Genomic DNA, 17905 nt, shown 5'->3' on the forward strand with positions numbered 1-17905 from the left:
GTTATATAGAGATAAAAACCACGAAAACCTCCCACGATTAGCCTAACGGCAAAGGGACGCTAACCCATGATCCGTTCACTACTGAGGATATTTTATATCTGCACTGTGGTCTTTGCAAGCTGGATACAAATTCCGTATCGACCAGCCATCTCTGGGATTCGAACTCGGTTTACCTCATCGGAAGGCGGAAGCTCTATCCCCTGATTCATCACGGCTCATCAAACACTATTTGATGAAATAATATGAATTTTTTTGCATTTCTAGAGAAATATTTCATTTTGATTTTTATTCGGCTTTGAATCGCCGACTATGAATGTTCAAATCCGAAGTCTTGTAATTTGGAACCCAGCCCAGAAGTCAAGGGAACTCCTGGATCAAGCATCGAGACAAATTAACCTTCGTGGAGGACTTTTTAAGGGAACTAACGGTCTTTTGCGTTACATGGAGATTAAAACCACGAATGTCTCTCCCGGCTATCCCGATGGTGAGGGGATCCTAGCCCACTAATAATATTTTAAGTTAGAATCACTTAGAAAAAATTTTTAAAAAAAGTCTCATATCATAATGCCATTAATGTTCTTATCATTTTTCGAGTCATTTAGGTCAAAATTAATATTTTTTTTTTTTGGTGCACATAATCCTATTTTGTGAAAACCCTTAGCAGGACAACTATGATTTTTTTGCAGACAGGTACTGTCATGTCCCAGTCTCTTTGATTAAATTTTTAAATAGTTTTGGACTAATTAAATGGTTTGTAATAATGATTTTACAGATTTTATAAGGCAAAGAATCGAAGCAAAATCATTGAGATTTAAATTTTTAAAAATATATGATATTTAGAATTTTCTGTCAGGTAGAATTTGTTAATTTCTATGCACTTAAAGCTGGTTAAAAGCAAACGGGGCTATTTCATTTTTAAAAGTTTACAAATTTAGTTTCGATTCCATTTTGGCTGTCCGACAACAATTTTTTTTATTTTGAATTTAAGTGCTTTTAATTTCTTTTCCTTTAGGCTACATTTAAAAATTTCAGCTCATTTAGCGCTCTAGAAAAACTAAAAGAATAAATAAATGAAAAGAAATAAAGAAATGCTTCTTTTAATTTTAGTTTCCATATTGGTCTTCTAAACATGCGTAATTATAATTTTATTTTAAACTTCTTAACCTTTTCCGGTGCAGTGCAGCTAATCTGACTACACTAATTCAACAGATATTACAGACCACCAGAAATACCGACTTAATTGCTTCAAACTTATAGCCAATTCTTTAAACAACAAAGAGCTGAAGCATAACACCTTGCTTAAAATGTATAGTCTCAGGTAGTACTTGCTAATATCCTGCAAGGCCGGCCTGGTGGCCGAGTGGTTAGCGTGCTTTACAGCGGAGACAGTGGCAGCGGGTTCGAATCCCGCTCTGGGCATGGATGTTTCTTTCTCTCTCTTTGTCTCTATGTCCTTTCTCCTTTGTGTGTGATTGTGTGAGTGTGACCCGCCCTATAAAAGGGTTGTGTGATGTGGGCGACGCTGCTCCACCGCCATGGCTTCGCCACAGGTGCCCACTGGGTAACGAGAAGAGGGCAGCAGTTCTGGCACTTTCTAAGAACAATAGTTCCAAGTGTCCGCCATTTAAAAAAAAAGTATCGTGCCAGTCTAAAATTTTTAATCGAAATTTGCTTCTCCTTGAAAGGTTAAAATAATTATGTTATTTTATTTTAGGATAGGTGAGATGAGCGAGCGAAGTCATTTGGAAATAACTGCATCCTCTAACATAATTTGATAATATGTTAGTCTCCGGATGTATTCCGTAATATAATTTGACTGGATAACTTTAATTTTTCAGTAATTTTTTTAGGTATATATANGGAAATCCATTTAAAACAGCTTTTTCTTTTCAATGAAACGTTAAAAGACAAATTTTGCTTCTTTTTTTACATTTTGTAGTAATTTTCGTGATTCAGATAAGCTAACGCGATTGTAAGGTAATTTTTCTCTGATATATACTATATATAATAGCGGGGTTAAATATTGCTATTTCAAATTTTCGTAAAATTTTAACAATTACAGTGTAATAAAACTTGTTATATCCTAAATAACTTTTTTTATGTGTTTCGTTTAGGTATTTATATATTAACAAAGAAATTTAGCACAAAACCTTGATATCAAATAATTTTTTAAAGATTTTGTGATTCTTTAAAGAAAAATGCTATTTTTTTAAAATGGTTCTTAAGTTACTCGTTAAAATGTGTTATGTTGGATAAACACATGGCTGCTACAACCTGGACAAAAATGTGGTAATTGTCTTTTTCAAATCTACTGAAAAATATTTACATTTTACTTTTACTTATGCGTTACAAACCATACATCATACCACTTTTTTTTTAATTTCATTCTATACCCACATATATTCAGAAGGATAAAGTAAATTTTGTGCCCGGTAAGCTAAAGTGATAAGCATCTTAAATGAAGCACAAATAAAGTACAAGAATGGACATACTATTACTTCGGTTCTTTAAGCAAGAGCCTTGTTCAGTATCTAAACACCAAATGGCATAAGAAAAGTAAGGTGATAAACACCTGCACAGTGCTTTAACCATTCAGGACAGAGGAGCAGGTTTGAGCAAGAAAATAAAAGAAAGGTCGATGAGAAAGTTTGGCTGAAACTCCAGGTAGTTAAAAAATTAAAATTAGAATAGATTTCCAAACATTGGGAAAGGGAGGAATACTAGATAAATCATTAACTAATTTCTTTTCAAACTATGGATTGATTCCCAGAAATCAAGTTTGGTGAATGAAGAGTAGTATTGTATAATTTTAGCAGAAGAAAACCCAAACCTGCAATTAAATTTCCAACTATGTAAGATGATAGAAGATCGTTTAATATCTTTCATGTTCTTTAAGTAAGTCGAAGTTCTAAGTTTGTCCAATATAATGACCAAATTTCATATTTCCATTTTTAAATATTGAAAATTTCTATTTTTAAACTTGTTATATTAATCACGTGTGGTTCTTTCAGCAATAGCACTCTTTCTTTTCACCGAGCAAATATTACTAGCAGCTTTTCGGCCTTAGAAACGCATATAATGAAAATGCTTATTTGTTTCAACCTGACATTCCAATGCTCCATTTTAATGATCGAAAAATTAATATGACACGACCAAAAAATACATAGATTTCGATGGAACAAAACGTTATTTTTCAAATGATCTAAAACACCATTCCAAAATCATTTAACGACATGCACAATGTTAAAATTTAAAAAACCGAAGGAAACTTATTTGCCATCCTAATAACACCAACTAATTTCCTTTTCACTGATTTAAAATAAAGAGATAGATTTTCTTTCATAGTCAAACAAAACAACCATTTCAAATATGTTAGCATAATTCGCCATTTACTTAATAAAACAACAAAACACTGACGAAAAACTCGCAGTAGAAACTCCCAAAATACGTTTTGTCTAACAAAAATTGTCATAAAATATTCATTTGCAGAATAAAATGCTGTATTTTCATAATATCTCTAAATTAAAGATAGTCAACCCTTAATAGTTTTCCGTGATTACAAGTGAACTACTGCAAATAAATGGTGGTAGTTTTATGCAAGTTGTCCCTCCCAACCTTTAGACAATCGGGGTCTAATTGACGGGCGGACAAAATTGAGGGCGTCCATAGTTATAGAGTCACGTCATTTTTTCTTAATAATATCCATTGCATGTGTTATTGAGTCTACTCACGTATAGATATTTTACACCTATCTCTACGAAAACCGGAAATTTAATGGGACTCAAGTGGCAGGTTCGAACCTTTTTATACATCAATACCAGGAAATCCATTTAAAACAGCTTTTTCTTTTCAATGAAACGTTAAAAGACAAATTTTGCTTCTTTTTTTACATTTTGTAGTAATTTTCGTGATTCTGATAAGCTAACGCGATTGTAAGGTAATTTTTCTCTGTAGCCTTACATTATTCATGCAAAAGTTTTTTTTAAAAAAAATGAAAATGGAATTGTTATTAATAGCCCTACCCTCCAGCATTTGATGTTTTCGTGAAATATATTTTGAATAGTATTGAACTATATTATAAGTTTTTAATACGCATAGAATTCTTATAAAACTTCTGTCAAGCACGACAATTAGTGTTTTACTATACAGGGTGTTTATAAAGTCCCGGACCCATTTTGATGTTTAAAAACTCATTGAATAATGAAGATAGATTAAAATTAATAACATAAATGGTTAGATAGACTCAAAAAATTTCATGACCCTTGTCAATGAACTTCCACGTGTACCCCCTTCGTCGCACGGAGAATATCAAGTCGAAAGTCAATTTTACGCCAGGTAGCGGCAAGCATGTCGGCATACACAGAGGCTATTGCGGTTGTAATTCTGGCTTTTAGGTCATCAATGTTCGACACGATCCTCCTGTCCTTTATAAATCCCCAAAGAAAAAAGTCCAGCGGCGTTATATCAGGTGATCTGGGTGGCTAAGAAATTGGACCTCCTCGCCCAATCCATCTTCCTGGAAAATGGTCATTCAAGGAACTACAAACGATGATACCCACATATCCCTTCGTATTCGATGATACCTTCGTATTTCCACAACTAGAAGAGCTTCAGCCACATGTCGTTTTGCAACAAGAGGGTGCACCACTTCCTTGGGGTATCATCATTCGTAGTTCTTTGAATGACCATTTTCCAGGAAGATGGACTGGGCGAGGAGGTCCAATTCCTTGGCCACCCAGATTACCTGGTATAACGCCGCTGGACTTTTTTCTTTGGGGATTTATAAAGGACAGGAGGATCGTGTCGAACATTGATGACCTAAAAGCCAGAATTACATCCGCAATAGCCTCTGTGGATGCCGACATGCTTGTCGCTACCTGGCGTGAAATTGACTATCGACTTGATATTCTCCGTGCGACGAAGGGGGCACACGTGGAAGTTCATTGACAAGGGTCATGAAACTTTTTGAGTCTATTTAACCCTTTATGTTATTAATTTTTATCTATCTTTATTATTTTATGAGTTAGTAACATCAAAATTGTTACGGGACTTTATAAACACCCTGTATTTACTTAAATTATTTTTATGTAATAGTAGAAAATATTCCTATAATTCTAATGCGTGAGATACATTACCTTTGATACAGTTACTTTTAATGCATAACCTATTCTACCACTTCCTGCGTTACATTACCCGTTACATTACCTATGATGATGATACATTACCTCATTTTTGCACATTGTTTGACAAAAAGATCGGATTTTTGTAACATCTTGAGAAACCTACTTACCAATATATTAGCCATGCATTACCTTTGATTCCACTACTTCTGATACATTACCTATGATAATGATACATTCCTTTTGATGCCCCTACTTCTGATACATTACTTATGATAAGGATACATTACCTTTGATACCACTACTTCCTATACATTACCTATGATAATGATAGATTGCCATAGTGTGATACAACTCGAACAAATAGCTTTCAAAACTAAAGAAATTTAGTACTAGTATTTGGAAGGTAAACATAACGTTGATTTTTGTACATTGCTTGACAAAAAGATGAAATTTTCGTTGCATTTTGAAAAAACTACTTATCCATCAATAAACGGGTTGCATTTCTATTCAATAACATTCACAAAATTCTTACATTTTGCAGTAATTTTGTGATTTATATAAATCATGAAGACTGATCATAAAGTCTCGGTTCCCTGTAGAACATCGAAGTCAAGCATCACTGGCTGCGGTCAGTAAGCGGGTGATTGACCACTTTGATCACCCAGCGTAGGGACCGAGAGTACGTGGTATCGTTCCTCGTTAAACTGTTCTGCCGTAAAGGGCTCGACTTCACGCTCAGATCGTCGAATTACCAAAGTAGGGGAGCCATCCTCCCTGTAGAGGATCAAAATTGCGATGGCATGTGTTCGAATAATCCTCAGGGATGTTTCCCACACCGTCGCCAATAGCACATTGTGCAGATCTAATACGACGTAAATAAAGTATCTACATACCTACCTTTTCGAAGATAAATTTGAAATATAATTGTTTCTCCACAGTCACAGATATTTTGGTAATAATATTATAAACAAGGACACAAAATATTTGCCAAAACAGGTTCTGCGGAATGTCTTTAATAAAAAAAATAAGTATTATTCAATTAATTCTTAATTGAATCCAATTACGCCATAATTACATTCTATCACGCTTTAATTTTCCATGAAAGCTCACTAAATAGTTACATTTAAGAAATAAATCAGATTCATAAAATTGGCTTTTTCCTCGCACACTGTACCTAAGGCGAAACAGCAATAGCAAGATTTAGCACGTTTATGAACCAAGCATCTCCGGCTATGTGGCCGAGCAGTCAGCGTGACTGACTACGAAGCCAGTGGTTGCGACTTCGAATCCCACGCTGGGCATGGATGTTTCTCTTTGTGTGTTGCGTGAATGTATAGCACTCTATGGTCTGTTTTTTGTGGCAGTGTGGCATGGATAACGTTGCTCGCCTCCATGTTTTAATTTTACAAATACCTACAGGGTAACTAATATACAATCCAGCGGCTTTTAACAACTTGCTTAGATTTTAGAGATTTTTCTCTTGGTTGCAGTTGGTTACAATTATAATGCAAGTGTTTATTTCTATTGAAATTTATTAGTGAAATAAAAACAAAGTCAAAAATCAATTTATTTTTTCTTTAAGAAAAGGCTAAACCAAAGAGTCGTTCAAAAATCGCCACCAGGCAATGTTTAATTAGCAACACTTTCGACAGCTTCCGAAGCAAAGAGAAGTTTAGTGTCTATCGTTAGAGGAAAAAAAATCAAGCACCCCGTTCATTCACGTGCTTCACAGGACAATTACTAAGAAATGGTCTCAGTTTTCTAAGGAGCTTATGAAGTACATAATACATATGTGGGGTGCAAATTCTCTCTAAAGAATATGTACTGTTGAAATTTTAGGAAAATTTCGTTTTTAAAATTTTTTATCTCCTGTTTCAAAAACTCGTTTTCGCTACTGAATAAAACTTATTTTCTCTAAATGACAATAAAGATTAGTTTACATTATTGTAAATTTTTAGAGTGTTTACTTTACGTATGATTTAGAGCTAAAGTGAATGATCAATAAAATTATTAATATTTTACAAATTTTATGTCATAAATTAGAAAATCAAGCAGCACATCCTTTGTCTATGCGGAATATAAACGATGCAATAGCTTTTTCCGCTTAGTAACGAACACTTGAAAGAAAGCAAAAAAAATAATAATAATAATAATAAATAAAAAAAACATAAATAGATCTAATGATAAATCTTACCCTGTATTTATCAACTTTCAAACTCTTAAGATGAGGATCATATAAAAGAACTGCTGGATCAAGATCTATAGGTGACTGACGACGACCTTTCGTACAAAATCCCCATTCTGGATTCAGCAAACCCCAAAAATCAGGACCTGTTAATTGAAAGAAAAATTATCTTCGTAATTGCTTAACTTTTTGATGCAGAATTTAACATTATTAATTAAATAATGCGTTTAATTTCATATAATTATTTGAAATTAAACACCTTTTTCATACTCTTTTCATTTTTTTTAATTAGTTTTGTCAGAAATAAGTGAAAAATACTATATTCAGGCCTGGCAACTACTACATTTTTTGCAAAATATTTCATAGGGTAGACATTTAAAAACCAAAACTTTCGGAATTTTTGGCAATATGACCAATTTTTCAAAAGCTCAAAATGAAAGAGATGGATAAAAATAGCTTTACATATGAACTTTCAAATCATTTATGTATAGTGATCAGGAAAATAAGTTTAAATGAACAAAAAATAATACATTTAAACATACACATAGCTATCAATAGAATAAACTTTAACAAAAAGCGTAGAAGTTGGCAGCCCTGTATATTTAGCATTTTAACAATTTATGGTCATTAAATACAGCATAAAAATAGAGTCTCTATTTTTATATTTTATTTTCCAAACACGGCTCACTTCCAAACAACAATTTTTCAAATTTGCATTTATTTGCAGCTACTAAGATCTAAAAGAAGCAGTTATTCATCACTGAAATTTCTTTAATTTATAAAATCAATTATTGATTAATTTTTGAATACGAATAAAAAAAATTGTTCAAACTACTTTTCTTTGGGGATATTATATTTTAGTGCAAATATCATTTTAACAATTTATGGTCATGAAGTGCAATATGAAAAACCGGTCTCTATTTTTATGTTTATCTTCAAATAAATTTTTATTGTTAATTGATTAATTTTTGAATATGCATAAAAAAAAAGGTTCAAACTACTTTTTTTCTGATTTTTATATTTTAGTACAAGTATAATTCCGATAAACTAAGGGAGCTTTTTAGTAACCATTAGACTGTTTTTCATATATAAAAAATACCGAAGTATAGTCTTGCATGCACAGTAGAACCTCGATTATCCGAGCTAATTGGGACCTCTTGTACCTCGGATATCGAAAATCTCGGTTAATAGATTTTCGAATAAAAACTCGTCTTGATCACAAATTTAACATCTTTTGAAATAAAAAACAACAGAATGTTTTTCAAATTATATAAATAAACTTATGTAAAATTATGTTTCACAACTCAACAAATTTAAAAAGGAATAGTAGTAATCCTTTATATAAATCTGTAACAATGGTAACAAATGTAATAAAATGATATCATATGAAGAGCTTAGTAGATGGAGCTGGTAAGTGTTATTTTCAGCTGCTATTAGATCCGATAGTCCTGATCCTGATGATAATCCTGAAACTGAGCACCTGAAACAGCCTGCTTTAAAAAATATCTGTAGTTATCCTTGTAGTGATTCTTTGAGAAACTCTACAACAGTGGTAACAAATGTATTAGAATATTATCATAAGAAGAGCTTAGATAGGATGGAGCTGGTAAGTGTAATTTTCAGCTGCTATTAGATCTGATAGTCCTGATCCTGATGATAATCCTGAAACTGAGCACCTGGGACAGCCTGCTTTAAAAAAAATCATTAATTATCCTTGTTGTGATTCCTTAACAAAATCTACAACCGTGGTAACAAATGCATTAGAATATTATCATATGAAGAGCTTAGTGGATGGAACTGGTAAGTGTTATTTTCAGTGCAATTTTAAATAAGGGAAAATAACATCTTAAATGTTTAATGTAACATAATTGTTTTCGCTATCCCTTTATTTTTAACATAACTAATCCACAATAGTTTTGAATAAGGTTGCGTGATTTTGATTTCTAATTAGGTAGTGCTGCTTAATATAAGGCAAAGAATTAAAAGCCGCACCTTCTGATAAATTTTTATTTTTATAATCATCATTGATCAGCCGAACCGACTTTGAGTTTACGACTACCAGTGCTCCACCCCGCAGCCTAGTAACTTTGAACCCAATCCATAAGGCAAGGAAACCCCTGGAACAAGTATTGGGAGAAATGTGCTTTTGTGGAGGACTTTTATATGGAACTACTCGCATTTACGTTTACATGGAGAGGAAAACCACAAAAACCTTCCATGGTTAGCCATACGGCAAGGGGACTCTAAACCATGATTCATCTTCCACTGAGGATATCTTGCGCCAGCACTGAAGTCGGCGCGAGCCGGAATGGAATGCGTATCTCCCAGTCATCGCTGGGCTTCGAATCCAGACCACCTCATTGGGAGGCGAGTGCTGTATCTCTGAGCAACCGCAACTCTAATAAAAAAATTTTCATAATATAGTTGGAAAATTAGTTTTTTCTTCTTACTTTGATTGTTGCCTCTCTGAAAATGTCGCATATCCGCTTCAATCATTCCGCGATTTAAGATTGTAATTTTCAATACTATTTTTAAAAACTATTTTCCGTGGTAACCCTATTTAAATTTGTAAAAAAAATTTACATGCTATCTTTGGAATCTTATGATTTATAAATAAATTTATTTGCCTCATCAAAATTGTTACACACCTGGTAAAAATTAAAAGCTTTCCTCGATTTTGTTATTAAGAAGTTGAAAACTTTTTATCATTAGTTTTCGCTTTAGAATTAAAGTTTTAAATCCACAGATTTTGGATCTAAATGTATTTACAGTGAGTTAATAAAATATTAAGACAGTTGAGAATGTATTTTAATTTGTAATTTTTTTCTATTAATAGTACTAATACTTTTTAAAATGTTTTCAGGTGGCTAACGAACACAGTCAATTATTTCTTAACAAACACTAAAAATATTGCGAGCTAAAATGTCTTATTTTCATTTAAGACATTTTTCTCATAATACCATGAGTAAACTTAATTAGGAAAACTGAACTTTTTTTAGAAAATCACAGTGATATTCCCTCTTAAGGTGCTCTACATATTTCCAAATTAATAAATGTGATATTCTATGATATGAATCTTAATACATAACATGTAAAAGGGGAGGAGAATTTTTTGATGAGAATATTGCGTGTGAAACTCAACAATCAATACACATTTTTTTTTCTTTTGTTTTTTCTCACGTCTTTAAATTGTTACTCTTTTCTTTGATCTAATCGATTGAAGCAATTCGATTTTTTATACACTTTCAAAAACTTGATTTAAAGTTGGAGCAAGATTCTTTCCCGAAAAAAAGTTTGAAAAGAAATAGAGAAGTGAAAGTTTTATCACTTGAAAATAAAATTCCTCGATGAAATTGAGCATAGTTAGTCCTGTTTATGTTTTATCGATGAACATTTAATTTTGGACAAAGCTCAAAATACACGCTTAAGAAATTGACATAACATGAAATGTGTGTTTAAAAAATTTATTTAGACCAAAATCGAGTATAAGAAAATGAACTCAGCTTGATATGCTTGTTTAAATTATAGATAAAGCTCTAAATGCGTGTTGGAGAAAAGTTTAATTTTTCTTTTGTTTTTTCTTAAGTCCTTAAACTGTAACTTTTTTTCTGATTTAATCAATTGAAGCAATTCTAATTTATAAACACTTTCAAGAACTTGTTTTAAAGTTGGAGCAAATAACTTTTTCAAAAAAAAGTTTGAAATGAAAAAGAGAAGAGTAACTTTTACGATTTGAAAATAAAAATGATTGCAGAAACTAATCATAATTTTCTATTTATGTGTTGTCGGTGAACTCTTTATTTTGGACTAAGCTTAAAAAGCGCATTTGAAAGTTAACATAGCCGAAATCGGCGCTTGAAATATTGCTCAAAAAGCGAGTTTAAAAAAATTAACACAGCTTGATATGATAGTAACTTAGAAAATTTGAAAATAAAAATTATTGTCGAAAGTAATCAGAATTATTTTCTGTTTATGTATTGTCGATGAACTCTTTATTTTGGACTAGGCTTAAAAGGCACATTTGAAAGTTAACATAACCAAAATAGGCGTTTAAAAAACTTTTCAAAAATATCTCAAAAATCGAGTTTAAGAAAATAAACATAGCCTAATAATATTCTTTAGAAAATGAATATAACTTAAAATCTGGGTTTGAGAAACATTAAGATGCATTTTTGTTACTTCACACATCTTCAAACTGTTACTCTTTTTCTTGCATATAATTGAAACTCTTTCCAACAATATCGTATCCCATCGTGAAAAATTAATATATGAAGCTAACATATAAGGACTTCGCTGGCCATATAATAAAATTATATGATATCTTTGGAATCTTATGATTTATAAATAAATTTGTTTGCCTCATCAATAAACTGAGGGTTTGCGAACATAGAAAAAAAATAAAAATACAAAATAATGAATGAGAAAATGAATAAGAAACAATAACTAAAATCCTTTTAACCACTCTCAACACATGTAGTGGGAATTGTATAAAACCGGGCCTCGGCATTTTTAAGTTGACTACTGATTGCCATTTATCAGAAATAACTTAAAACTAGTTAGATGTAATCTCCATGTTACTTAAAGAAGAAAGAATGGTTAGGTAAATTATTTATTGGTCAATGTCAATGGTTTGAAAAACTTATTTCAATTTAAGTGAGCCATTTTTAATGGCTTGAAGATTTAGAAAAGTTCAACATCTGATTATGTCTTATTTTACCTATTATTATGAATTGTTTGAACAATATTTAAATAAAATAAGTCTTTTTTTTATGCTAAATGACATTGTTGAACAAAACCAGAATTCACCAGTACTCTAGGTCAAAATCCAAGGAGTATTGAATGCAAAGTATCAACAGTACAGGAGGGCATTTGAAGTAAGCCTATATTCTTAGCCTGTAGCATCGCAAAAGAACATAATCAAAATTTTATGCGTAATTTCTGTTCTTAAATCTAATCAATTAACTCAATTTACGTTAAGTTACAAATATATTCCTTGAGTAGCGGTGGCTCAGGGAATAGTTATTGTTGTAGTTTATTTACGTCGCACTAGACCTGCACAATGGGCTATTCGTGACGGTCTGGGAAACATCCCTGAGGATGATCCGAAGGCATGCCATCACAATTTTGATCCTCTGCAGAGGGGATGGCACCCCCGCTTTGGTAGCCAGACGACCTGCACGCGAAGTCGAGCACTTTACGGTGGAACAGATTGACGAGGACCAATATCTCATATCCTCGGTCCCTACTCAGAATGATCTAAGTGGTCACCCACCCGCACACTGACCACAGCCAGTTATGCTTGACTTTGGTGATCTGCTGGGAACTGTGTCTTAACGATCAGTCCACTACGGGACGCTCAGGGAATAGAGCATTCACCTTTCAATGAGGTGAAGTGGGTTCGAATCTCAGCGACGGCTGGTCGATACGAGTTCGGCATCCGGCTCTCAGCTTCCACAGTGCTGACGAAAAACACCCTCAGTGGTAGACGAATCATGGGTTACAGTCCCCTTGCCATCAGGCTAACCATGGGAAGTTTACGTCTTTTTCCTCTCCATGTAACACAAATGCGGGTGAGTTCCATCAAAAAGTCCTCCATGAAGGTACATTTCTCACAATAATTGATCCAGGAGTTCTCTTGTCTTTTAGATTGGGTTCAAAATTACAAGACTACGGAGGTGAAAATTTGTAGTCGTAAACCCAAAACTTGGGTTTGCTGTTCAACGAAGGCTATAAAATAAAATAAAATATGCATTCCTTGTGAACCTTAATTTTTAAGCCCCTGTAAGTCTCTAAGTTTACGAGGGTCGTAATATTTATATATATTGACTATGTATTTATTCGCGACTCTAAAAATATTTCAGTAGGAGAAAAAGCATTTTTTTCTTTATTCCTTATATATTAAGTTTTATTTCAACAACTTGGAGAAAACATGGTTCTTGCATACTCCCAGAAAATAATAAATTTCTCTCTAAAATATACCTATATACCCAGTTTCATCCGACCGCTTTGAAAAAAACCTGGTTTTAGCATACTTCCATAAAAAATTAAGTTTTCTCTCTCAAATATACTTATATACCCAGTTTTATCTGACCAGTTAGGAAAAAACTTAGTTTTAGTCTACTTCCAGAAAATATGTTTTTTATTACGTTAAATAATTTTCACTTTTTTTTTCAACTAACGTTAGTTTATCACTCAAATAAAAATTTAAATAATTTTGTTCGCAAAGTTGCTTATCAAAGCGAAAAGAAGAAAATAAAAAGAAATGAATAAGAAAAGATAAAAAAAAAGAATCATAAAGGACCCGATTTAATCGTGATTTCTCTTAAAAAGTTATCTAAAAATTCCATTTATTTTCTAACAACCAAAAATGTAGTTCGTCAAATGAAAGTAACTATTTGAAAATAAAAGATTTGATGAGAACATGTTCTCTCAACATTGTCGATTCGTGTTCTGTAATTAATATTTCATTGGATATCTTGTTTGACATGGCAAGTCAAGATGTCATTAACTGCTATAGCACTTCATTACTTTTCTAATAGATTTTACTTTCTTTAAAAGAAAACTTTTCTCCTTAAACGAATATTTTTAGGAAGATATGAGCATGAAAAAATTTTGTAGAAAAAAGAAAGTCTACCGAATGACCTTTCCTAAATTTTTATTCAATGATCGATTTCAAATCTTCCACAATCCAGTCTTTACATTTATAAATATTAGTCTTTTTTATTCATATTAAATGTAAAATTCAAGATTGCAAAGCAAAACATCATTACAATTTCAAAAGCCAAAATTACGCGAAGTAAAATATTATTAGAATTGAATTTCAAATTGCTGATTGGTTAACTAATTGAAAATCGTTTGAGTTATTTAAAATCGTTTGACTTATAAAAGCAAATTTTTTTAAATCAATTGACAAAGTGAAGGTACAACCCCATGCAGGTATACAAAGTTGATAGGCTTTGTGGGATTATTTTTCTATTGGTATCAAAATTTTATATTTTAATGTATGATTCTTTGCTTAGTAAATTTGATTTAGAGTTATTTTCATTTTTCTCACCACTACATGTGAATGCTACAGCAGGGTTTCATATGAACTACAGCTCAGCTAGCAGTTCATATGAAACCCTACTTTGTTCTATTACTATTATAGCAAAGCTGCCAACCATTACGCATTGTCCGTAATATAATCTGATCAGACCACTATGAAGGTATACCAGCTTACGAAAGAGTCATTTAACAGAAAATCTATTAAATGTTAGAGAGCGGTAGCAAATATATGTCTAAAAATTTGTTTTGTGTATGAATATGATTAGTTAGTCTTATTTACTTGTCAATCACTACAGATCCAATTTTCAAATAAATATGATAAATTTCTCTCAAGTACTTTTAAAATGGAACTTGGATTCATGCGCACAACTGGTTCACTTTTTAAATAGCTTGATCAAACTACTTATAAAAAACCGTGTGGAGGCTTTCTAATTTAGGAGGTGATGCCCAGTCCCGAAATTTACAGATAGCCAAATATATGCAGGGATATCAAGGATGATTAAAAATGGAAAAAGTGGTGGACCGATTAAAAAAAAACAAAAATGTATTAAAAAGGATTAAAATTAACAATTTTTTCTGCCATATTTCTTTCAGTTAACTCGCGAAGGTGTTTGTTAAAAATATTTTTGCTTTAAATAAGAATAATTTACACTAAGTCATGAAGGTAGTTACGATTGAATTATTAAATAAGTAAAAATAATGAGATCTAACATTTTTAGTCCCCTGTAGCATATTTGTATATGCATCAAATAGGTATTTTATGTGTTTAGCAACGGGTTAGCCTTAGTAACAGTTCTTTTTTTTTTTGAGCATGTCCCATTTTCAAAACGTTAAAGACCTATAACTCAATTATTTTATTGTTAACGTTTATCTCAAAAAAGCAAGATATTCAACAAAAATCCAATGTTCCTAACATTTTGTGACATGTTTAATTCTATAAGTTTTTCATTCGCAAAATGATGTTTGAGAACGACGCCTTCACGTGATTGTATTGGCAGGATTGCAACTCGTGACAGATAAAACACTCAAATTTACTAAATGGCCCTTGCATGTGACACGCATTATCTCCTAAATACTAAAAAGAAAAATTAAAAAACTGATTTGAAGACGATTAATTCTTATGTATAAAAAATATAAAACGCTCCTAATATAAACGACTATGGTCAAGTTTCGCTCAGTATTTCATTCCTACGGATTTCGTAGCTTCAGACAGTATTTTCTTAGTAGTAAAGCTAATGTATTAATATTTTATTTCTACCTATAAATAATTTACACTGTTGACTACTACATTTTACTACTGCTACATTTTACTACTACTGCATTTTACTACTACTACATATTTACTACTAAAATTTACATTAATGTTTATAAACATTTTGAACAGAAATATCAAATTCATAAGTTCTAATAAAAGTTTTTGAAAAATTCTGTTCCTTTTAAAAAAATTCTGCTTTTGTTAACGACTATTATTAAAAACACATTGTAAAATCCTTAGATTTAGGAGAGCATGTATAATACATTCCCACTTCTGATTTCTTTAACGGAAGGATTTTTCTTGGATATGCAGGTGCAAGTATTGCTATTTTAAGAAGGTATATTATCTCATCAGTTATTGAAGTTGAATACTTAAACACTTTCGCTGCCGATCTTGCATTAAAATAGACGAAATTTTTCCTAATAGTTTGTGTAGATAAAACAAGTCAAATAGTAACAAGATGCAAATTATCATCCAACTATTTTTGCAAAAAAATATTTTCTTCCGACAATAACATATTGTTTATTGAAATAAACATATTTTGAATCTTAAATACTAAAATAATTGCCAAAAAAAGAAAATTTAACTTTGATTTTATCTTTATAGATTGCCCCTTTTCAGAGAAAGATAAAGAATATCTACTTGTACTCAGTCACTGTGAATTTTCAAAACTAAAATTGTTGCTAAAATAAGAAAATTTAGCTTTGGTTTTATCTGTATAGATTACTACTTTTCATTTATGGATATGGCACATTCACTTGTACTCAGTTGGCAGTAAACGTGTTATGCTAGATAAAATGAAAAAAAAAGCTGATAAAACAAAAACGTAATTGTAGCAATTTTTCGTAAAAAAATAATTAATTCTTATACTAATTTACTTCGTTTCTGTTATTTCATTCTTGTAATGTGCGAAATTAAGAGTAAAATTTTTTTTTAAAAATGTACATGCTAATTTATTACGAAATAAATGAACACTTCGAAATTTGCAGAAAGGAAGGAAATTTTCACAAAATGCCTATGAAGGTAAAAGGGGGACTTTCTTTTAGCAATTTTTGTCAAGAAGACTTTTCATTGGGACGGTTTCTTTTTTCCAAAACAGAAAAAAAAGGGATTGTACCATACGAGGTTCATTACTAGTATTTATTTTGCAAAATAAGATAATTCCACCCACCACAGAATATTATTAATGTAAGTATTTTTAATTAGATCAAAAGCCAATGCATAGTGCTTTTTAAAGTCTTAATTAGAGAGTAAAAGAGCAAAGCATCCTCTTGGTGTAAACAGATATGAACTATAGTTTGTCTATAAAAAGATCTCCCCTTGCCACAAAGTCTGAAACCGTCTGCTGCTATGAAATAAGAAATAGCACATTTCAAGGAGGAAAGCTTCTTTCTCCCTATAGGCCTGTTGCCAACCCAAGCCAAAACCTGCTTTAAATAATAGCCCAATAATAATGACTTGAATTAGTTAAACCTCGTAACTAGAGCCCCCACTATTGCTCCAGATACATAGTTAGGGGAGTTCTTTACATATACAAACCATACTATTTTTCATATTAATGCTTTAATATAGACTACTTTTTGGCGTCATTCATTGACGGGTAAAACTGTGCTTAACCCACTGACGGTTCTGCACGTAAAATGACGTATTTTAATCTGCAGACTTCTCTGCATAATAAAAAAGGTTTTTTCATGTTATTAGGTAGAAAAATAGTATGTATAGAGAGAAAACATTTTCCTAATTTTCCCTTCTTGCTAAACCACCAGTGGATTAAAGATGTACTCCATTTAAGAACCATTTTTTATGGTCACCTCAATTTCATTAAATAAAGATCCAACTTCATACATGTTTTTTTGTAGTAAGTTCTTTTTACACTCAATTTTACCATTTATAACCGAGAAAAAAAAAGTGATAATCATACATCTAAAAAGAGATAGAATTGAAATATTCCTTTTAAGCTTTTTAAGATAAGTGGTAGACCTGTGGCAGCAAGCAGCTCCAGGTGCCCAGTTGAAAGGTTGGTTTACAAGTTGAAAACATTAAGGAATTTTTCGATTCACTTATATTCGCCAGTTTGTAAAAGTTTGCCAGTTTCCAAATACGTTTTCAAATCTAACAAGCTCTAAACAAATTGTATAAAGAAACCCTTCAAAACTAAATACCTGAAATTCCGTCGTAAGTCCACCATTCTTCCCAGCTTCCGGCTGCACCTATGAATAATTCAGAAATTTTGCATTAGAAAAATAATATACACTTAACTATTCTTATGTGTTACTATATATATATATATATATATAT

At 31.8% G+C, this 17905-nt stretch overlaps 1 protein-coding gene across 1 annotated transcript in view; it reads right to left on the reverse strand.

Moving 5' to 3' along the window:
- Positions 1-17905, reverse strand: part of LOC107442099 (carbonic anhydrase-related protein 10) — a 59592-nt gene that overhangs the window by 16967 nt on the left and 24720 nt on the right. Inside the window, exons 2-3 of the mRNA XM_043056793.2 lie at positions 17770-17817; positions 7318-7454 (exon numbers count right to left, since the gene is read on the reverse strand). Of these exons, the coding sequence (XP_042912727.2) occupies positions 7318-7454; positions 17770-17817 (185 nt within the window). The remainder of the gene's footprint in view (positions 1-7317; positions 7455-17769; positions 17818-17905) is intronic.

The sequence above is a fragment of the Parasteatoda tepidariorum genome, chromosome X2 (genome assembly GCF_043381705.1).
Source record: "Parasteatoda tepidariorum isolate YZ-2023 chromosome X2, CAS_Ptep_4.0, whole genome shotgun sequence".
NCBI classification, from domain to species: domain Eukaryota; kingdom Metazoa; phylum Arthropoda; class Arachnida; order Araneae; family Theridiidae; genus Parasteatoda; species Parasteatoda tepidariorum.